General features: G+C 40.6%; 1 protein-coding gene across 2 annotated transcripts; it reads right to left on the reverse strand.

The window, feature by feature from the left end:
• Positions 1-1,434: 1,434 nt before the first annotated feature.
• LOC121648165 (mixed lineage kinase domain-like protein) lies at positions 1,435-22,825 on the reverse strand. Of its 2 annotated transcripts, XR_006011921.1 has the most exons (12): positions 22,688-22,825; positions 19,083-19,524; positions 16,404-16,481; positions 13,505-13,688; positions 13,217-13,317; positions 12,992-13,127; positions 8,282-8,366; positions 8,059-8,207; positions 7,732-7,781; positions 6,099-6,242; positions 5,461-5,857; positions 1,435-1,445 (listed from the first exon to the last, which is right to left on the reverse strand). XR_006011921.1 is itself a non-coding variant. In XM_041998137.1 (11 exons), the coding sequence occupies exons 2-11, from the start codon at positions 19,516-19,518 to the stop codon at positions 5,808-5,810; spliced, it is 1,413 nt and encodes a 470-aa protein (XP_041854071.1). In that variant the 5' UTR covers positions 19,519-19,524; positions 22,688-22,825; the 3' UTR covers positions 5,139-5,807. The 2 variants fall into 2 exon arrangements, 1 of the variants encoding a protein (XP_041854071.1); XM_041998137.1 differs by lacking the exon at positions 1,435-1,445 and having other exon boundaries at positions 5,139-5,857.
• Between the last annotated feature and the right edge of the window lie 847 nt (positions 22,826-23,672).

A 23,672-nucleotide genomic window follows, 5' to 3' on the forward strand; every position in this document is an offset into this window, starting at 1 on the left:
CCTCAGAAGTGTGAATTTCTGCCAAAGCAAACAACTAAAACCTTAAAAGTTTTATCCCAGTGGTACAGATGTTACTGTCATTCCTAAGCCAATATTCCAACGTACAGACAGTAGTGAGAAATCTGAAAAAACACGTAACATGAACATGTACCATCTATTACGTCTCGTAGTAGGAAGCTATCGCAAGTCTGATGTTCTCAACCAATCAGCAGCAGAATACGTCCCGACACAGCTGACCTGTTTGTGAAAATGTTTTTTAAAAATTAAAAAAGAATTTTAAAAAGATCCCATTTGTAGGGTGCAGTTTCTTTTACAACAGCTGTCAGCTAGGTTAAGCAAAAGATGGGAAAAGAACCGAGAGCCTTCAGTTTAGACCCCTAAAAGACAATATTTTTCAATTTGTTGCTTTAAAAGTGACTTGATATCAAACTGCAGAAAAATTGGTTTAAAAACAATAAATAGGTAAATTAATTGATGATAATATAGCAAACTACAATTGTCTGCATCAAGAAATTTTTGAAGGATAGTATTTTTTTTAACGGTGACCTGTGTGCTGAATTGTGCTGGACAGATCTGCTTTGTAAAGGGAGATATCTTGTATATATGCACTGCCTGCCCTCAATACTTTATAATAATTCTAATTATTTCATTACTTTATTTGTGTTTTTAATTATCTTGGTCTGCTGTAAACTAATATATTAACGCCAATAAATAAACTAATGTATTAAACCTGACGGGGAACAAAAGGACAAAGGGGACAAAGAACAGAAATGAAACAAGAAAAGAGAAACAGACTAAGCTGCCACAATCATAGTAAAACTATATCAGTGCCAAAAGAAAGGAATTAATAAAGAAAAATAAGAAAATACATAAAAAATAAGACATCCACCTGCTACATCTAAACACGAAGCAGACAGAAAGCATCGTGCAATGCAACAATCTTCAAGGGTGTCTGTAGAGAGAGAGAAGTAGACACAAACAACCGTAGCAACCACCAGAAAGCAAAGAGAAACAGGAGCACTCCTGCGTTTGAATGTGTTGAAGGCAAGCAGGAGCCTGAGACCTATCAATCCAGCATGTCCACAGACTACAGAGCAGAGGAGGCCCTGACGGGAACCCCCGGTGCCATGGCGCAAAGGCTCAAAGCAGGCCCGGTGGGACCGGGTGCAGGATGTGAGTTATGGGAAGACCAAGCGCCCCGAAGGCCCAAAAGTCCCCCATTTTCCTCCGATACAGCTCTGCTCAGGAACCCATAAGACTATTGATCATTAACAGCTCCACTCCTTCACAGCATTCACAATCAGCTTATGGCAGCTTAATATTGCATTGAGTGGACTGAGGAAGCTGATAAGGCTTTTGCTCAGGTTAAGAAGTGTTTGCTGAGCACAGTAACTTTGGCACTGCCAGATTACTATAAACCATTTGTGCAGATGGCTGATTGTGACCTGTGTTACTCCATTTGGTGGGAAGTTATGACCTCTAAACTATTATTCCATCAAGCTAGATTCTGTGGCTCAGGCTTTACCTCATTGTGTGCAGGCTGTTATAGCAGCTGCTATGGCCATAAAAGCTTCAGCTAGTTTAGTCTGGAATAAGTATTCATCACATCATCTCCATGATGGCTCGGTAAGGAAAAAAAGGGAAGAAGAGTAATTGTTTGGCATGTGAGACCGAGATCCTGATAGACAACATTGACAAATGCAAAAAGTTTTTATTTGCAGGGCACGGCGGCATCACCAATGTCAGAAAGGCAGAATAGAGGCAGCAGGTGGCAGATGCTGTCATCACAGTGTCAGCATCTTTTACTGACTGGTAAATGTTGGCAGCAGACTCTCCACCTCATCATTTCCTTGATTTTATTCTGTACTGTTGGTGATGCAGTTTCCTGTTTTCCCAGATTTTGGTATGTCAAGGTTTTCACCTTGTCCCCTCTTCCCCCTAAATTGCACTTCCCAGGTGCAATCTATTAGCGGTGAGTGGGGGCGGAGCTGAGTGCCTGTATATTTACCAGGAGCTTGCTGATTGAGGTGCATTGCCTTGTTTCTGGGTGGCCCTGGTGGACCTCTAGCCGTCATGGCAGAGGTGGCTCAGCATTAGCTGCTGACACCATGAGTACTTTGTCACTTCTGCCTCTGTTAGGTGTTGGCAGTTTCATGCTCACTTTGGACTTTTTACAGCGGGGCGGACAACTGATCAGGTTGGTGTTACCCTGGGCAGGTTAACAGCAGGAGTCATTTGGCAGCCAAGTAAGGAGAAGATCGTTGGCAGTATTCTGTCTGTTTAATTCCTCTTCCTGTGGGAACCTATATATATGGTTAAGAATCTAGTTCCACTAAGGGTTATCCTTGATCATTTACATCAGTAACCTGGACTTGTGGATGTGTGTTCCAGTAAGCTGACTAACCAGTGGGCATTGGGGCGCATCACGTTCCGGTAGAGGAGGAACCTGCTGTTTTGTTCCAGGCAGTCAAACAGTTGGTCCCGACCGTGTCCCGGAGTAGTGGATGCGTCACTTTAGATTACCTGGAGTTGTGGCCCGTGTTTTATTTTTTTTCTTCATTCAGGGAGTGCTATCATTTGTGTTTTGTTGTTTTGTTTTTTTTTTTTGCATGCGTTAACTCTCTTGTTGTGTTTAAGGTTGCAACTCCCAGTCGGACCACCCACTTGCTGCTTGGGTATACAGTAAAAGGGGACCTACCTAAGATTTTAATGTGTTTGATTTGTGTAAATTTAAGTGTTTTGTAAATCCGTCTGCCCTGGTGCATCATTCGAGCCTTTATTTTTACTGGTGTATCCAATTGCCGTTGTCATCTTTTGCGGTTAAACCTAAACTGCTACACTTTTGCCCCAGGAAGTAAAACAAGAAACCGCATGTTCTTATAAGCACCAGGACAACAGGTGGCTGGCCTAAAAACAAATGTTTATCAAACAAACTTTAAAATGGACAATGAAAGAGCTGCTATTAATCCCCCCCTGGTCATCACAGGCCTGAGGCCCTGACTGACCACAGAACAACCTGTTAAAAAAAAGCACATGTTAATAGAATAAAGTACAAAGAAATTCAAAACTAAACCAAACCGTGAAAGTCCATAAAAACAGGTTGTTGTAGATGAGCCAGCAGGAGCCCAGCCGTGTGCTTGGTCCAGGCGGGGTGGAACCCAGCAAACAAAATACACAAACAACTCACAGCCATTCCTGAGGCCACCCCAACAACCCAGCTGGAAAGAGAGCCTGAAGCAGGAGATCAGGGAGGATGTGAAGTCCCAGATAAGCAGCCTCACACAGAAGTTGCTAAAAAGATTTTTTTCCACCACCACTTGATGTTGTTTCCCTCTGTTCACCTTGCTCGCTCTCCCCCCGTGTCACACTTACACATGATAGTGACCCCTAATAAAACAGGGCTCCTTCCTTTTGAAATAATCCTTTTCAGTTCATTCTTGCGGACTGTTTGGTGAAAACTTCAACTGCAAAAGAGATTGTTTGTATCATCCCTCAGAAAGAAGAGCAGTCTGAGCTAATCCTGAGACCAGGAGATTGGGACCTGTTTAAAGTCACCAAGAAGAAGCATTGGCATTCTCTGTGTTGGGACGGTATCAGGTATCAGGTGCTCCTAACCACACCCCCTGCAGTGAAAATCGCTGAGAAGTCGGCGTGAATTCATCTTTCGCACTGCAAGAAAGTACTAGTTGGTCTCTTGTCTTCAGAGGGGATTGAAATCATTAGGGTCTCAAATCCAGTGAAGAAATCGAGGCTTGGTGGGTCATTTAGGGGAGTTGGTTATTTAGGAGACTAGTTAGCAGAGAGGAGAAGGGCACTGTTAATATGACTTGGAGAGAACGCTGTTGCGGACCTAGATGGAAAAGTTTCCAACAGTGTGAGTCATGTGTATGATTGTAATGCTAACAGTAATCTCAGCAATGCACGTCATGGCTGTGTGGTTGAGTGAGATGACTGGGATGAAGGTGATTATGAGACATGAGATTGTCTTGATGAACATGATAATCTGTGGTATGCAACAGCACACAAAATAAAGAGAAGAATGATGATCCTAATGTTGTACTTGCAACCTGCATTTTGCAGAGCAATGATTACTCAAACTGTCAAAAACACTGTGGACCAGTGTTGTTCCCACAAAGTGCTTCATACGACCCAGATGAAGATCCTGCATTGCAGGATGACATTTTTGTCTAGACTATGATGTTTTAGTGAAGTCTGTGGTCCCTGCAATAAAAACTGGAAATTGTAGTCGAGGGATTTCTGACGAGGGACAAAGCATTATGTCTAAAAACATGAGTATATACATTTATTCTTTTAACTTAGACATTTTATTTTTTCACCTTTTACATGAATACACCCTCCCCTCCCCACACACTAAGAGGACCATGTGGAACCAAACTTCCGAATATTCCTGGTTGTTCCTGGCCAGTTTCGAGGACCTGCAGGAACTCCTTCCGACCTTACTCCCAGAAAAAGATGACAGATACAAAAACAGACTTTCTGTTGGAATTTGTTTGTTGTTGTTTTTTTTAGAGGGACTATCTTTTGACAATACCTTAGTTTGCATTACTGAGTTGACTTTATCAGATTCCGGAAGAGCCTACGTCCCTCATGAACACCCCAAGTTTGGCACCTGGGATTTGGATCACTGTTTTATGGATTAAGCATGCACCAGGGTAATGAAACTGTTTTTGTTGAAAAGTTTAGTTTGGTGATCTGTGGGGTGGTCCTGGAAATGTGCTTTTGACACTACTGCTTAGAAGTGTGTACCATCCATCTTCTGTTCTCTTGGCTTTTCTAATTTAAGAAGCCTAGCATTCTGCTAAGACCTCTGCCATGTCTAGTGAACTTCAACCCGTCTGGTTTTGTAGGGTCCCTTAGTAGTAATTTTCATACGCAATAGTGCCCTTTTGTTGGTCGTCTTCTGCTTGTCCTTTTTATATTGTTGGTTTCATTTTACTATTCTTTTGCTTTTCATAAATGTCTAACAAATGAATTGCATTTTAAGTGTCAAAAACACAAGTAACAACCAGGAAGTGGTAACAATTTTTCTTTAATAACATAATAACATATTCCTTAAAGCAGTAGTTTTCAAACTTTTTGAGCTACAACCCCCAAGATAAGATGTATTAGTGTTCGTGAACCCCACACGACGACTTAGTGATTGTGTGATGTATTAAATGAGTCATCTTGCAGCCATCCTCTAAATTTAAGGCTGGAAAACGGTAAAAATCTTCAAAAATAAGGAGGATAAAGTGTTTTTTTTTTTGTTTTTTTTTGGTGGTTCACCACTGTGATAAAGCATGTAAATGCACAAAATCAGCTTCTTATGCACAAATAATGTCAAATTCAGATTTTAATACGGCTTGTGTACTAACTTTAACACGTTATTGTGTTAAAAAAATAATGTGCCAATTTCAAAGATTTATCTCTTTCATAGCTCAAGTGCAGATGCACAGGTACGTGTTTAATTCTGAAGATTTCTGGGTGTATGTATGTACTTTCCCAGATTTAGTTGCATGCCATTTTTTACTATGAAAGGTATGCAAGCATTCATAATGAGGTCCCTGGTGTGTAGACAGTTGAGACGAACAGCAAACCCAGACATGAACTTAACAGAGTTTAACACTTAGAGAGAAAAAAAAAATCAAACCCTGTAAACCTTACAGACCATTACCAGATAGCCAAAGACATGCTTCCATCAGCTGTGACAAAAGTCAATGTTTTTGAGTGATGTTACCAACAGTTATAAATCTGTTTTATTTAGCTGGATCTTCTCCTAAAAGGGATCCCAACCAGTAGAAAGGGTTTTACTGTTCCTCTGACTGTAGCTCCATTTTGCACAATTCATCCCTCAAAACTGTAGAAGAGAAAAACGAGAAGTTGTACGTTACACCATACTTGACCTTTCCCCTGTACAGACTGTGTTGTAGCATTACTTTTTCCTATTCTCTTACTGGAAACAAACACATTTGGTTACCACAAAGATGTTTGTCTATTTTAAAATACCAACTGTAGCCTTATTGGTTAAGTAACTACAATATATAATTATAACGATCAATAAAAATTTAAACATACTAATAAGAATTATTTTTGCTTACCTCCAGCAGATGGCCTATCAAAGGCATTGTAAGCTGTGCAAGTACTGATCAGCGTTTGCAGGGGTTTAGGGATGTCAGAAAGATCAAGAGGACAGCCATCTGTGCTGTTGCACACTTTCTTATAAATTTCAACATCTGTGAAACCTGACAGAAGGAGGAGAACACTTTAAAGCAAAAGTAAAAGTCAGTGGTCCCATACCGTAGCTGTTTATATGCTTGTACGGAATCTTGTTGTAAATATCATCTAATTTTGGATATATATGAGACAACTGGGTATTTTGAAAACTAGGTAAAAAAAAATAGATCAGTACTAAACCAGGAAAGAAGAAATAAATCTGGCCCATCCTCTCTAATGTTGATCCTTTCCGTGGAACCGTGGAGCAGCTCTGCATGGGGAACTTCCTGACTTTTAATCAAGAGCATAATTGTTTGATTTGAGTTGACTTGTTTTCATGCTCGAATATCATATTACTCTCTCTGAAAACTCTGTTCTCACACTCAAAGTCCCTTCTTGCTTTCAAGACTAAAATAAGTGCACCCTGAAGAAGGAGGGACTATTTGCTCTGTCAGCATTTATCTCGTATTCTATTGGCTGGAGGAGGTTTGACAGACGGCTTATTCAGCAACCCGAGAGAGAGGAAAAAATATCCAAGAGCACAAGTTTTGAGAGCGCAGAGAATGTGTCTGAATGTGAGGAAAAGAAACCAAACTTGAGTGCAGAAGATTTGAACCTGCAACACTAAACTTGAGAAGAGGAGCAGAGTTCTGAAGGGGAGAATTTGAGGGCAAGAAGGGACATTTGGAGTGAAAGAGCAGAGTTTTGAGAGAGAGGATCATAATATTTAAGTGTGAAAACAAGAAATCTTGCTCTTAAATCAAACAGCTATGCTCTTGATTAAAGATAGGAAAATACCTCCATACAAAGCTGCTTCACTGTTCCACGAGCAGGACCAACATTTTTACAGGATGGGTCAGATTTTCTCCTGCTGTTGCTGCAGCCAAAGACGCAACTCGAGCAAAAGAATTACAGGATGAAATACTCATCAGAAATTCTATATAAGATGGAGATTAAGAAGACAAGAGCTGCTGGAGACCCAATATAAACAGACTGTGGGTACATCCAAAATGGCAAATACTCCCACAATCCTGTGTGTTATTGACGTAGGTGCCCATTCTTTATTCTCTATATGTTTTGTAAGGGCACGGTTGGCTGTGAAAATCCAACAGAGATCAGGGTTTACAGAATCAGATTGTCCCATCCTGAACCAGACCCTTTGGTGGGATTGATGACTGCTGGTTGACGCACCTGTTTGGTCCAATCTGGGTGATTCATCTTTAACTTTAAAATCAGATTAAAATCTTCTTATGACAGCTAATTTAACAAAGCCTTGTTGGAGGAAAGAGGACTGTTTACACATTGAAAACCTGTTAATAATGTGCATATAAATGTAATGACAAGAGAAAGAAAGTGACCCCAAACACAAGCATGAGTGGGAAATATAAACTTTCTTAAAATAAAACTAAAAGTCCCAAATAACGGATATTTACATGAATATGACTCCACTAACTATTAAAAAGATTTTTTATGAAGAGTTGTCACTGCAGATTTTAACAGAGCTCTGCAGATACTCACCTTCAAAAGGGTTTTTACGTGTTGTAATTTCCCACAGGACAATGCCAAAGCTGAAAGACAACAGGTTTCAAAGCTTATTGAGCTGGTTTGAAATTTCCATATAATCCAGACCCTCTCATCTGATGCCATTATTTGAATAAGACTCTTGCAGCGACACACACCCCCAGCTGACTTTATGTCTGGGCTGTCTTTAAAAAAAAAAGCTAACCTGCACTTTAAATTTTTTTTAAATTGACTAAATCAGGAAGCACTGCTGATCATGACCTTGTTATTAAATAAACCTCTTTGCTTTGAAACGCTGCAGAGCGAGCACAGAATGACACTGACCTGTAAATTTCACACTGTTTGTTGTACTTGTGATGGATGCTTTCCAGACGTTGGGGAGAGGTGTAGCACAGAGAACTGATCGCTGATGATTTCTCCTTTGTCGCATTTTTCAGTGTTGTTTCTGTTTGTGTTAACTCGAAACCTCCCAGCTGAAAACAACGAAGGTTAGACCGTTACCTTTCAGTAGTTTGGATGTACTTCCAGCACATTTTGGCATCATTACCTTCACTAAGTAGCCTTCAGCTACTAAGAACTTGCTGCTGTTGATGTTCCCGTGAACCTTACTTTTTGCCTCTGTCTGGTGCAATCTGGAAGATATTAATGCTCATTAATGCCAGTTCTATAAAATACACCTGGATTTAACTAAGCAAATAGGTAAGAGCCTCCCACTGGACAATTACTGCACGGATGATGATGTCTCAGCTGGAAACAAGTGATTTAACCCTCACTGATGCAGCAAGCGTGGATGCATGGAAAACCTGCAGGATTGTGGCTCTTGAGGACGGACATTGGCCACCCCTGGTCTAGACAGTCCACTCTCTTCAACCAACAACATGGGACTGTTTCTGTACTTTGACCAGGGAGATAAATAGAATCAAGCTCCACTGACAATATTATTCTGGATTCTGCCAGTTTGCCTTCTGGCAAATGCCAAATTTCATACTCTGACAGTAATATATAGGAAACCAAAATGTATTTAATGCCCTACTGTGGCAGTGAGGATGCAGTTTTGTTCATTTGCATGGCAAAGATGTGGCGCAGCAGTTCAGGGCTGGAAATGACTGACATACCCACAAGACATTATACAGGTGAAGTGTTTGTTATATCTTTCACCTCTTCACGTTACCAGACACAACAATGATAACCCAGACCAGGACTGTACGTTAAATGTTTATTAAACCTGCACATAGCTTATACGTGAGCATAAATCCAGCTGAAGCAGCTGAGGCTATGATAGAAAGACAGCTGTTATTTATTTTCTTGGTTCTTAAAAACATATCTCATCCAACAAGTTCATTCAATCCTGACTGACTGGTGGGTAGTTTTAGACTTATAAGCTGTTGATAAGACCTTCCCATCATGAACACTGAAAATAACTTGTCTTAGATGATAAGCTGTGTTCTCAGACAATGATTTCTGAAAGTTTTTCTGGAAGTGAGCTCAAAAAAATCGCAAGATTTTGGTTGTCCTTTGCACAAAAAGATGTCACCACATTATTTGAAACTTGAAGATATCATGTTCTGTCGATGGTGAAATATTCACAGACTGCCCAATTATATATTGAGGAATGATATATGATTCTTATTGTCCATCCGCCCACCAGCGTCTACCATCCCCTTCCCCCGACCAGCTTCATCTTCACCTTCACTTTCACCTACCCCCCATCTTCACTCCACACCAATGGACTCCACCACCAGCCCCCCACTGCCCTCCACCTCCCCCCTCTCCCTTACATCGGCCCAGGTGAGGAGAGAACTGAGGCGGCTGAAGAACAGAAAAGCTGCAGGACCAGATGGCATCAGCCCCAGGCTGCTCAGGACCTGTGCAGACCAGCTCTGTGAGGTGCTCAGGTACATCTTTAACCTGAGCCTCAGCCTGGAGAAGGTCCCTGTCCTGTGGAAGACCTCCTGTGTGGTTCCGGTTCCTAAGATATCACACGCTAAGGAACCGAACCATTACAGACCCGTCGCCTTGACCTCCCACCTGATGAAGACCATGGAGAGACTCATCCTCGGTCACCTCCGCTCCGTGGTGTGCACCGCGATGGACCCGCTGCAGTTTGCCTACAGGCCAAACATCGGGGTGGATGATGCTGTCATCTACCTACTGCACAGGGCGCTGGCTCACCTGGAGACCGCTGGGAGCGTCGTGAGAGTCATGTTTTTTGACTTCTCCAGTGCGTTCAACACCATCCAGCCGGCGCTGCTGTGGGGGAAGCTGGATGGAGCTGGAGTGGATGGAAAGTTAGCTGCATGGACCATCGACTACCTCACCAACCGACCACAGTACGTGCGTCTGCAGAACTGTGTGTCTGAGGTGGTAGTCTGCAGCACGGGGGCCCCTCAGGGAACAGTGCTCTCACCGTTCCTCTTCACCCTCTACACCTCGGACTTCACCTACAACACCAGCAGCTGTCATCTCCAGAAGTTCTCTGACGACTCAGCCATTGTGGGCCGTGTGTCTGAGGGGAACGAGCTGGAGTACCGGTCAGTCATCATGGACTTTGTGGACTGGTGCGAGCTCAACCACCTGTGCTTAAACACCAGTAAGACCAAGGAGATGATGATTGACTTCCGGAGAAGGACACTACCCCACACACTGGTGAACATCCAAGGGAAGGACATTGACTGGTGGACAGTTTCAAGTACCTGGGTGTTCACCTCAACAGTAAACTGGACTGGTCACACCACACAGACGTCCTGTACAAGAAGGGCCAGAGTCGCCTCCACCTCCTGAGGAGACTGAGGTCCTTTGGAGTATGCAGGCCTCTGCTAAGGACATTTTATGTCTCTGTGGTAGCCTCTGCTGTCCTCTACGCTGTTGTCTGCTGGGGAGCGAGCAGCACTGACCGGGACAGGAAGAGACTGAACAAGCTGGTCAGGAGGGCCAGCTCTGTCCTGGGCTGCCTGCTGGACTCTGTGGAAGAGGTGGGTGAGAGGAGGATGTTGGCCAAGCTCACATCCATCATGGACAACACCTCTCACCCGCTGCACCAGACTGTGGAGGGGCTGAGCAGCTCCTTCAGCAGCAGACTGAGACACCCTCAGTGTAGGAAGGAGCTACCGCAGGTCCTTCATTCCCACTGCTGTCAGACTGTACAACTTATCTGTATAGTCATAATACTGTGTAATATTTATTTATATTTTACTGTGCAATACCCCCCATTATCAATGTCATCATATTCTTTATATCCCACCATCACCATGTAAATATGTATATAGTCTGTGAGGTTGTTTTTCTTGCACTGTCAATTATATATATAGGCATATTATATATATATATATATATATATATATATATATATATATATATACTTTTTTATATTTATAATGCTACATATTTTTTTTTTGTTTTTCTTAGATTTCTTTTCTTGTAAATAATTTATATTGCACCTTCTTGTTGTGATGCATGTTCACTTTATTCTGTCTGCTTTCTGCACTTTATTCTGTAATAAGAGCTGCTGTAACAAATGAATTTCTCCACTGTGAGATTAATAAAGTCCAATCTAATCTAACCTTTTGAGTGACTGCCTCTTTAAGATGCTCTTTTCACACTCAGTCATGTTACTGACCTTTTGCCAGTTAACCTAACTTGAATGTAACCGGTACACAGAAGGAAGCCTCAGGTCACTTCCAAATTGCCATAACCAGAAACAGCATATTTCCAGGTTTGCAAACTGTGCACACTGGTGAAGTTATTTGCAGCCAAGATAAAAGCCAGAACGCCTGTAGGTGTGCGTTCGTGGCCTACTGTACTGTTATTTTGGTGGCATGACATCTTGCCACCAGGTGATAGCTCTTTGCTTCTGAAATCAGTGTTCAGCACACGCTAAATCATTTTCTTTTCTGCTTCTTTTGTAGATACTGTTGAAGTATCTAGCCTGTTAGAACGTGAATGTGGGTTAAGCCCTTTGCAGGGTAGAAGGTAAGGCATCAGTTTTATTTTATTTACTACTTTTTCTTTTTGTATGTTGCTTTTCATATGGACTAAGTTGTAGTTAACTTTCTTTTATCTGTTTTTTTTTTTTTATATAGGCGCCAATCCTTTGCACCACTGCTGTTTTCGTTCCAACGGTCCATTTGGTTTTAAATAGTACTTTTTTCTTTTTGCCTTCATTTTGTGTAAACCAGGGCTACTCAGTTCGGTCCTACGAGGGCCGCAATCCAGCAGGTTTTCCATGTATCCCTGCACCAACACACCTGAGTCAAATGAATGAGTCATTGTGTAGAACCTGATTGGCTGTTAGAGCCACCTAATTTGACTCAGGTGTGTTGGTGCAGGGATACATGGAAAACCTGATGGATTGCGGCCCTCGTAGGACTGAATTGAGTAGCCCTGATGTAAACTAATACTTAAAAAAAACCTTCCCTCAGGGCTTTTGGGCTGCCAGACCAGTGAGTTGTGTGGGGTCCTTGTGGTGGTGGCAGCTGGCAGGGTCGAGTTTGAGGTGCACAGGTGATCACCTCTCCTCTTTAGTCCCTTTCCGTTTATCTACTCGTGTGAATTGAAGTGCATGTTTTTATCTGTATTTAGGTTTCTTTACGCTTCATTTGAAGGTGGTTTTGTCTTATGGGATGAAGTTTGGATCAGGCCTGCCTCCACCCACGCCTTCTTCCCCAGGGTTTGTGTCAGCTATGACTTGGCATCGCTGGTGTATGAATGTGTGGATGAATGTTCGGTGATGGTCGGAGAGGCCGTAGGCGCAGACTGGCAGCCACGTTTCCGTCAGCCTACCCCAGGGCAGCTGTGGCTACACACATAGCTTACCATCACCAGGTATGAGTGAGCAGTGGATGAATAATGGATTCACAATGTAAAGCGCTTTGGGTGCCTTGAAAAGCGCTTTAAAAATCTAATCCATTATTATTATTATTATTATGACTACTGTCATTGATCCCTTGTTTAATTGGCTTTATTATTTGTGTCCTTGTCTTAATTTTTTTTTTTAATAAACTTTGTGATCCCGAGGGAATATTCCATTTGTGCCCATCCTTTACCACATGTGATCTTAAAAAGCTGGACCAGAGGGTTTATGTGAAGATTTGCCTAAGCGGCTAGTGTTTTGAATAAAAGACATAGTCTCTTGAGGCCGTTTACCCTTGGTTTTGTTTACAAGTGGGGATACAGCACATCAGAAAATTGACCTGTAACTACTGCAGCATGTTGTGTTGAAGAGATCACTGATAATTAGAAAAGGTCTTTGCAGACTTACCGAAAGAGTCCCCGTGCAGCATCCAGACACATACGAACTTTCATGGGCCAAGACAGTTCGCAAGCAGAGCTCAAAACATCGCGAAGAGTTCCTTTTTCACAGTATTCCTGGATGATGAGGTACTGAGGGTTCTGGGCTACAGACAATCAGAAGGGAACATTTTATTTCTAAAGATGAAGAATACCTGGCAGTATCTGTGTGACATCCATGAAGTTGACTACTCACTGTCCCTATCCAGGATGCAAATGCCAAACATTCGCAGGATGTTGGGTGACTCAAACTCCTTCAAGGTGCCAACTTCCTTGTTGAAAATATCCTCCAAATTCCTGTATATGAGAAATATATGAGGAGAAATGTTTAAATTGACAATTTATTGGTGACAGATCCAGTCTTTCACAAACTAATCCACATGCAAATCTGTAACTGTATGTATTTATTAAATGATCTTTTTAAATAAAACATTAATATTTACATCCATTTTCATATGGCATTGTGCTGAGCTGTGGTACATACTTTAGGTCGGTGTTGGAGGGGACTTTGTATTTCTTGATGGCCACTGTGAACCCACAATATTGCCCTTTGAAGACCTCTGAGGTTGGTGTGGTCAAAATGGGCTTTTTGGGAAATTGTGGGATATACGTCAGCTCCTCTGGTTTAATCTTTCGGATTTCCTCACGAGGGGTTTCTCTCTCAGCCACTGTGAAGAAAGGAAGGAAATTTTATTTATAGACCACCTTTCACAGATAAAAATGACAAAGTGCTTTTAAATATGAATATTAAAAATTGAAAGGCATAAAAAGACTAAAGACACCCGTGGCATGGTAGACTAGAGCGTGTCAGGTGTGGAGCACCTGCGGGTGTAGTCCACCTTGCAGGATCTGCGAGATCACAAACTCACAGGAGAATTGGAGAATCTTGTGATTCCCCACTTCCAGGATAAATGTCTCGTCCATGATGAAAAAAAAAAAAAACCCTGACCGGTTAAACACATAATGTTTACATGGTTCAGCAGCACACAGGGGCTTTTATTTTGAAAAATACCAGAAGCTTTTGATGCATTCTGGGTGCGTGCTCCGTCAAAAATAGACTCAACACATAAATTTGGCGGAGAGCCGTGACAAGGTGCTTCTGGGATGCTTCTGACACGTGCTGCGGCGCACCCGGTGGAAACCAAACCATTGACTAAAACAGCCGTGAATAGCAGCGGAGGCCGAGGCACAGCTGGAACGTGGTTTTCACGCACCCAGTGGAAATCAGGGGTAAAAGCCTACTTAAATGCAAAATGTTTACAACAGCATTTAAAAGAATGAACAGAATCTAAACATCTCAATTAATTCAGATAATTCCAATGTTTGGGTGACACTGCTTGAAAGGACTGATCCCCTCTGGTCCTGAAGGAACTACTAGTAATCTCTGATCTGAAGAAAGCAGAGCATGGCCTGGTAAATGCTGATGATGGAAAAGCACCTGGGTCGTATCGCTCTTTAGGAGTGGAGTAGTGGGAAAACTTGCCATGTTACTCTGGGGAATTTTTTTTCTCTCGCTTTATTAAATGTTGTAATGCAACGTTTATTCCCATTATTGTGGGTGAATAAACAACCCCGTATTAGAAAAAGTTTATTTACAAATTACCAAAAAACTGAGCGACCTCTCACTACTCAATCTCATCCAATATTATTGGGAATGTAACATTGACAAACTTCTTCATTGACCTGACAGAGGAGCTGACAGCCTTCATGAGTTTAGATAGAACTATGATCCTCAAAGCTTCCCCTACAGTCCCTCCTTACTGCGTGACTGCCTCTCAAGATTCATGGTGTCTCTCAGAACCCTGTTCTTTCTAACTTACTGAAGATCTGGATGCAGTTTAATAAACATTATGGCTAGAATGAACCCTCAGCTTTAGCTCAGATTATTAAAAAACATCTATTTTCACCCTCCATGAAAGGACCCTACCTTTAATATCTGCCAAAATTTAGGCCAGCTATTTGTCAAGGACCTGTACAAAGAAACCATCTTTACTGATGGAGCAAATGATTCTTTGCTCACCCTCAACCCTCCCCAAAGATGCTCCATCTCTGTGATTTAAAACTGCGCTGAAAAACTGTGCTTAACTCTGACCATCTGACTTGTCTGAAGCCGTTCTGGGAGGAGAAGATAGGAGTACCAATACCAGACAACCAGTGGGACCAAATTCTCATGCTAGTTCACACGTCGTCCATGACACGGTTTGCTACACTGTAAGGACCTTCGAGGTTGCACTAAACAAACGCTTGACTGGCGAGGATTTACCCATGCAAACGTTTTGGTCCTGTCCGAGCTGTACCGGCTACTGCCAAATTTTTGACACACTTGCAATAGTGCTTGATATGGATGTTAGTCCTCAACCTTGCATGGCCCTGTTTAGTACCCCCCACCTACAACACCCAATCTCCCCGTGACAAAGCAGTGTATTGGCCTTTACAACTCGACTGGCCAGACACCTTCTTTTTTATTTAAGTGGAAACATGCTCTTCCCCCTTCACACAATAGCTGGCTTTGGTCCAAACTAGGTTCTCATTTGCGGGTTCTGGTAATGTTTTCAACTAAACCTGGCAGCCCGTCATAGAATATTTAAACAGAACGACTATTCACTCGATCACAAAGTGAACTAATACTACTGTTACTGCAACTACTACTACTACTTTTACTACTACTACTACTGCTACTACTACTACTAATAATAATAATAATGCATTTTATTTATAAAATGACATTTACACACAGCCAATAAAAGAAGCCAGTGTAAGTGCTCATGTCATCGGGTTCCTAGCAACTAGTAAATGTGAAGATATTCACTAACCAGGTGAAGGAGACTTATTTTACAGATATAGTTTAATTTAGTCTGAATCATTGTCATCTATGTTTAATCAAATTAAAGCAAATCCATTATATGATCCACATTTACAATAATTTTGTTCATATAAACCAATTAATAAATTACCTAGCTAAGCATCCAGGAAGTGTTACTTATACCTCTGTTTCTGATTTAAATATTTAGAACAGCATGGTGAAACTAATGAAGTGAAAGTCTATGGGTCATTTGTTGTAAGTGATAATGTGCATGTATGACATTGTTTACAGAACTAGGACTCACAATAACACAATATTTGCATATGGTTATTTGGCGTAAATTAAGGATACTTTCAGATTTTGGAGCAACACAAATGATGATGTGATGAAAAAGTAAAGATCTTCCACCAGTTTCAACAAGTCAAAAAATTGAGAGACATTTTTGAGCCACAGGCAGCAGCTGAATTTTTAAACTTATAATTGTGATATTTATAGTTTTGTTGTAAACCAAATAATGAGAAAACCTCTTAAATCTTCAGGTGTGTCAGATTTTACTTCAGTGTATTTTAATTATACTCACAAATCTTCAAGATTATTTTCACACTGGTTTTGACCTCCTCCAACTCTTTCTTCATGGCCTCCTCATAGTCCAGGATGGCTGAGGAACAAGCAAACCCAGATGAAACAAAGGAAGCAGCACTTTGAACTCTGATCAGCCTCTGATTTGTTTTAAGTTTGCTGTGTCAGTGTTTCAAAAACGATCAGGACTCTGTCACTGGAGGTCAAATCAGAGATTCCTGTAACTGGAAAAGTTAGGATGGGAGAAGTTGGGATACACAAACTTCTCATGATGTATGATTTCTTAATGCATAGATATTTAACATATTTCTATAACATCCTGAGCCCGTCAGGCAAGGCAGTAATAAATAATTGGCAGAGCTCTGTTTTTTCTGCAGGGCTTTTCTGGTTCATAAAGATCTACAAAAAAGGGAAAAAAGAAATAAAAAAGAAAAAATCTGAAAAGATGTTTTTAACTTTTAAGGCAGCAGAGTTTCTAAAGTTTTTCAGGCATATTGCAAATGAGAGAAAATGTCGAACAGGATCCAGATTTTCTGATGGCAGCAAAATTACTCACGTAATTGATATTGCAGCATCACAGGTTGACAGACGTATTAGATCCCATAAAAGATAAAAAATCAATAAAATAAAATTATATATAAATACATATATATATATATATATATATAATTATTTTTATTATTTATTATTTTATTATAAAAAAAATTTAGGCATTTAATTGGAGTTTGCAAACAACGCAGAATGTTTGTCAGTGTTTCCAGTACACTGAATAAACTGATGGACACCTCTGCTTGCCTGATCTGAGAGCGACCAAGGCAGAGGTGGCGAGACGACTCAACCGTGTAGTATGAACAGGTTGTGCTGCATTGTCTCGGTTGTAAGCCGACATCAGAGACTTCTCGTGTATTTTAAGAAACCGGGTCGCTGTAAGTCCAGTCGTTCACCCTGGTCGCTCCTGGAGAGGTTTTTATTAATGGTTGTACTTTTTATGACTTGTTCTTATTGAAAACTGACTGTCAACTTTTTATTGTTTTATTCCTTTTATAGTCTTTCTCTCCTGCTAGACTCCAGTATGGCTGGTGATTGTGTCATTGCTAGACTGAACTGTTTTTTTGTTTTACCGCATGTGTTTTATGATTTTTATTGCTGTGCTTTGAGTGTGAAAGGTCAGTGCATAGTTAAGTTACAATCACTGCAGGTAACAGTCCTTTGCTATTGCACTGTGTTGAGCAGGAGACAGTAAATGTTGTTTTTGGTCATCTATTTGTCCTGTCTTGCTATGGCTCATCTAGGTGTTCTGCCCAAGGGTTATATTTTTGGGTGAAAGTGAGGGGGCCACAGCCCCCCCTCTCCTCACCTTGCTCCTGTTACACTGTAATTCCCTCTATATTGGAGGATGTCAGCCTTTACTCGTAAGTCTGCAGCTTATTCAGAACGCTGCTGCACAACCTTTAACAGAACCTGCAAAAGAGAGCACATAACCCCGGTTCTGGCTTCACTCCAATGGCTGCGTGTGGACTTTAGAGTCCGTTTTAAAATTCTTATGTTTGTTTTAAAAGTTTGAAATAGTCTTGTTCCACCTTATTTATCGGATCTTCTCCACTGCTATGCTCTTTCCCGGTCCCTCAGGTCAGCTGATCAGCTGCTCTGGACATCCCCAGTTCTAAATGTAGGATCAGAAGAGACAGGACCTTCTCTCTCTGTGTACATACATTTTGGAACAACTTAATTTTGAACATTTGCCAGACTCCCTTGCTGTCTTAAAACTCACTTTTACTCATTGGCCTTCAACCCAACCTGAGACGTGATCTTATTTAGTTTTGTGATTTATTTTATTTAGGTTTTTTTGTCTGGATTTAGTTTTGTTCTATTTTACCACTTTCATTATATTTTATTAATTTAAATTATTTTATGTTGTTATTTTTATGCTTTGTATGCTTTTATTTTACTTTGTTGTTCAGCATTTTGTCCAGCTGTGGCTGGTGTTAACTCCTTTATAAATAAAGTGATGATGATGAAAAACCTTCACTGCTAAACAGGAAGTTTCTCAGCTAATTTTCCCTGCGTCGACCCCCCACCCCTGCATTATCTCTGACAAGCACTGTGTGTCTCTCTTTCCCACTCTAGCTCAACATTAACAGGATCATGCTGTTCTTTTAACACAGAATTTTAAACAGCACCACGTTTGTGCACATTGACACATACTGTAACTCCTATCCAAACAAAAACAGTCAGTTTAAAAAAAGCCATCGACTTTGTGCAACGTTTAGACTAATCGATAAGTGAGCGACAGAGAGAGAGAGAGAGAGAGAGAGAGAGAGAGAGAGAGAGAGAATGATGTTAACAAGTTTACCAAGAAACTGTAGTTTTACTCATAACCTTGGTCATGGTTTGCTGTCATTGTCTGAAGTTTTCTGACTGAACCATAGTTCAGATGAACCAACGTGCAGGCTGCGCAGGTGCACTGATCTCTCGTGTTGCTGGAAATATGTAGCAAATGCACAAAATGTGGTGCGTAATGTTTCATAAAATATTCTATGAGCAGGTAGTGAGAACATGTTGACACTGAATGATGCATAAAACCACTCAAAGGATTAACATGGACCCACACAGTTAGATAATTTAGGTGGTATCTGCTCAAACCATTCCACAAAGGCAAAGCCAAGAGAAGTTTCCTTACATTTCTTTATCTCTTCATCATCCTCTCTCCAGGCTTCAGCATCTTTTGCAAGCTTAAACAACTCGTACATCGCATTGCTCTGCTCCAAATTCAGATATTCACTGAGAATTTGGAAGGCATCAGTGAGCTGTTTGTTCACAGTGTCAAACTCCTCTTCATGGCTGCCGGTCTTCAGGAGGCGCTTTATCCAGTTGTCCTTGGTGTATTTGTCAATAAGCTCCTGAGCTGAATCCAAGGTTGTGGAAAGTTCTTGAAGGGCATTTTTTACCTGAGGTGAAACTTTGACTGCATCCCTCTCCTTGACGGCTTTCACCAGCTCCTCCAATTGCTTGACTCGCTGAGAAATGCAGCGACAGCGATTCTTGTTGATCTTTACCTTCTCAACCAGTTTGTAGATCTTCAAAGCAGCAGAAATGATGTGCTCCACAACCTCCATGATTGTCTGAAGAGACAGAGATCACATTTAGTTTATAACATGAAACTTTTTCATTTAAACTTGAAATTTTATCACTATGCTGCAGAAAATGATCATCCACAGCACTTTCCTGACATTTTTATGGCCTGTGTATGCACACATGAGAGTGTTTGTAGCCGACTTATTTTAGTCTATTTTCTAACCTCAGTGAGTTATTTAACAGTAGCTATGGTTATATGGACAAAAATTCCCTCCATCCAGTTAAAATCAATCTGTTCAGACATTCCAGCTGACATGTTTACGTGGATGCTGGAAAAAGTGATCAAATCGGTTTTGTGTTTACATGATGAAAAGATTTAATATGAACATCACGCTTTTGACAGACACAATGCATACTAATCTGGAAGAAGAGTTTTTTTTTATTTATTTTGATCCTTTTGACTGTTGAAATGCTTGGAAATCCTTCACTCTTTCAGTTTCTTTTTGATAGTCCAGATATCCTGAGGACACATCATTTAAATTCTAAGTAGTCCTGTTCAAAAGAGGCTGAAGAGGAAGAAGCAACAAAAGTTTCAACATGTACAAGCCAGGTGAGCAGCGAAAGAGAAACAAATGACAAATTATGAAAGAAATATGTCACTAAATTTCCACTTTTACAGTCTCCTTACGCCTTATTTAGGCCAACATAACCTCATATGATGCAGTCTTACTCATAAGAATTTTCCACTCTTGGAGTGTTTGATGTGTGGGTGATTTCCAGTGTCTTAATATGACTCCGACAGCTGAGAACGTTCCAACCATTACAACAGAATATTTTCCTTTTGATAGAGTTAGAATTTCAATTTTATCTCCCAAAACACAAAAACAAGGAGAAATATAGTGTGTTATGTTACAGTGAAGTGTAACATATTGGCCCTACATTCAGAAAATCAATGCTTCAAACTGTAGTGTAAATTTCTCTTTCTTTTTGTACACATTAAAAAGTTATAGTTAGGTTATGTGTTAAGAGCACATTTACTAATCTAAATTAATTTCCATGTTCATCTGCAAATTTTACAAATTCAGTAGAGCAAAGAAACTGTCCAGAGCAGAGGGACGGTATAAGCTAAAGATCAGCGCTGTTACAAAAAGCTGGTAGAGAAACGGTGAGTAATGCCGTGTGTGAAGAAGGCCAGAAAGCAGGTGTCGCATGGCAGATTACTCATTACACAAAATGTGACTTGTGACTTGACTTGTGCTTGAGCCTATATGACTTTAGACTTGACTTGGACTAGAGGTCAAAGACTTGAGACTTAACTTGGACTTGCAAAAAAAGACTTAACGAACAACTCTGCATGTAGCTGTAGCTTAGTCAGCAGTAAGTGTCAGATATTTTAATTTGTCTTGGAATGAATAACACATGTATGACCTTCATCAGACATCTGATTGCAGCGTTGTTCTGGTCTACTTGTACAGTGCATCAAAACGTCACAAGCGCTGAGTCGTTAGGAAAAGAGAAGTGGAAGTGACACGTGGTTTGAGATGAGATCATGTTGTATTTTTGTAGCACAGGGAATTTCTAAGACGTGAACATAGTTTAGGTATTGAGACAGAAAGTCTGCACTTTGCTTCTCTGTGTGTATATGTCTGATTTGCAGAAGTCGCAGAAAAACAGGAAACCTGTGTCAGACGGAGCAGACGCAAGGACGGGACCTGCCAATCACAACTGACTAGTAGCATAGCCTCCAATCACTGTCTAGCTTAAAGACTTTTTAAGCTGAAGTTCAGGAAGTGTGGGGAGTTGTGTATGCATGCGAAGGGCAGAACTCCTCTTTCTGTAAGCACAGAGGGTCTTAGCTAAAAAGAGAAATCAGAATTCTGTGCACATTTCCAATTATTTGTAAAATATAAATATTTTAATTTGAGAGAAGTTGTTTGTTTTTTGCTGGCCACATCAACAACCGCATGTGGAAAAGCTCAGGTAAAAACGATATCAGTGTGGAAAGTACCTGGTCTTTATTACCTGTGCATTTTTAAGGTTTTCTTTAACAGAAGCAGCCACTTTAAAATTTACTTCCAACTAGTGTAGATATACTAGTGACCCATGCAGGTCTGGAGATTTGTCTCTGTCCTCCTCTGGTGACCTGTCAATCCCCTGAGGCACTTTGGGTATCCAATCAGATTTTAGAGGTCGGTAGAGCCACCCTGCAAACCCCTAGAGCTCTGCCCCTACCTTCATGGGGTCACTTTTACCCTGTATTATATGTTTTAATGAGATTCTTAATTATGGTTTCCTCATCTCATAAGAAATACTACATCTGAGTTTATTGTTGATTTTTTGGTGACACAACGTAAGTGAATGTTTCTGCTAAATTTCAATACAATTCATCCAAAAACTGTAAAACTTCACAGGATAAATGAACTTTGAATGAGTCATGGTGGAAGGAGAAATGTAAAAGGAATTCTAGAGAAAGTGTTTGGGAGTTTATAGATGTTTTAAATGCCATAAATCATATTTTGTGAGTTTCAGTTTGCAGTAAGGTAGCGAACCCTCATACCACTAGTATGGTTAATGAAGAATGTGTCTAAGGGGAAAATTAAAACACTAGGTTTATTTTAAGATGCATTGAACAACACCTGCAGTGTTGAACTGAATCAACAACATTTTGGATTTAATATTGTTACACGACAAACAAGAAATGAATCATTGTTCTCATTGAAAATAAAAAAACAATTTTAGCGTCAGGACATTTCACCGCTCATCTGAAAGACTTTAGTTCAGAACTGAATCAAAACCAGATGACTGAGAATCTGCACCAACACGTCTGAAGCTGAATTTCTGGTTTGTCTACAGTACACACACAGACACGTGGTTGCTTGGTTGTTTACAGGTACTACACATCTTAACTGTTCCACTCTTCCCTCCAGGACTTTCCTCCCTTACAACTGAAACACATAAACTTCACTTCAAACCCTTTAGTGATTTATTATATTCATGCTGACAGGTTAGCGCCTACAAATGAGGGGCAATTATTTTATTGCTGCTTCTTTGTCTCTTTTTATTTTTCAGCTTCCTGGTGGAAAACTATGTCACAGGTTTTGTTAAGACAAGTGAAAGCTTATTTTAAAGTATTATCCATTTTACTCGGGTGTAAAGGCTGAATCTCTTGCCTGTTGCTGCTTTAAAGATTAAAATAAAAAGACGATTTACCTTAAAGAGAAAGTTGGTGGTCAACAGAAATCCTTAGTGTGAGCACTGACCAATGGAACAGCTCTGCACAGCCGCAGGCTTCTCCCTCTGTGAGTCATAGTTTCCTGCTTTCGTTTACATTTACTGCTCCCGCCTTCTCCTCTGCTCTGACACGCCTCAGACATGTTTTTTTTTTCATTCTGAAGCAGAAACATTACAAACAGATGAACTTCCTTCTGCTGAGACGAGTATGAAAGTAAGCAGAGGCGTGCACAGACAGTTTGGGGGCAGGTACTCAGTGCAGTGTGTGGAACTACCGGCTGCCTTACTAAAGCATTTTGAAATAATAATAATTTAAAAAAAAAACACATGACATCAGTAAGACTAACACCAGACTGTAACTTCAATACCCTACTACATTACTGTGCTCTGCAGACAAACTTTAATCGGATATTTAGCATTGTTAAAGTTTTAATAATGGCCTAAATATGTGACTACTGCAGGTGTTGTAACATAGAAATAACTTATTGTTGGTGCAAAATAATATATTTAGCTAATACAGCTTCCTGCCTTATTTAGTACTGCCAAACCACTATGTGGACAGCCTTTAAGATATTTCATTATAATTAGAGGAACAGTTCACTTTTGAAATCTAAGCTTTAAAAGGCCATAACTCTGGTCTTCACTCTGACTTCTCTTCTTCATCATCTGCCTCCTCATCCTGCTTTATCCAGGAGAGAAGAGCTTCTCTGGCCTGCCTGCTGTAGTCCTCTTTCTTTGTCTCTCCTTTCTAGGCATACTGCAACTGGTAAATGAAAAGAGACCAACAGTATGAACGAGACTTGGTGACATTACAACGAGGCAGACGGCTACTTTTTCTGTTTGACATTTAGCAAATAAATGACTGAAAGTGTTATTTAGGCTATGTAGCCAAATGTAAACCAACACTGGTGTGACTATCTGTCTATATAAATGAAATGAGGTACACAGTTGTCCACACACTCAT

This window comes from Melanotaenia boesemani, chromosome 10, assembly GCF_017639745.1.
Source record: "Melanotaenia boesemani isolate fMelBoe1 chromosome 10, fMelBoe1.pri, whole genome shotgun sequence".
In the NCBI taxonomy this organism is placed as follows: domain Eukaryota; kingdom Metazoa; phylum Chordata; class Actinopteri; order Atheriniformes; family Melanotaeniidae; genus Melanotaenia; species Melanotaenia boesemani.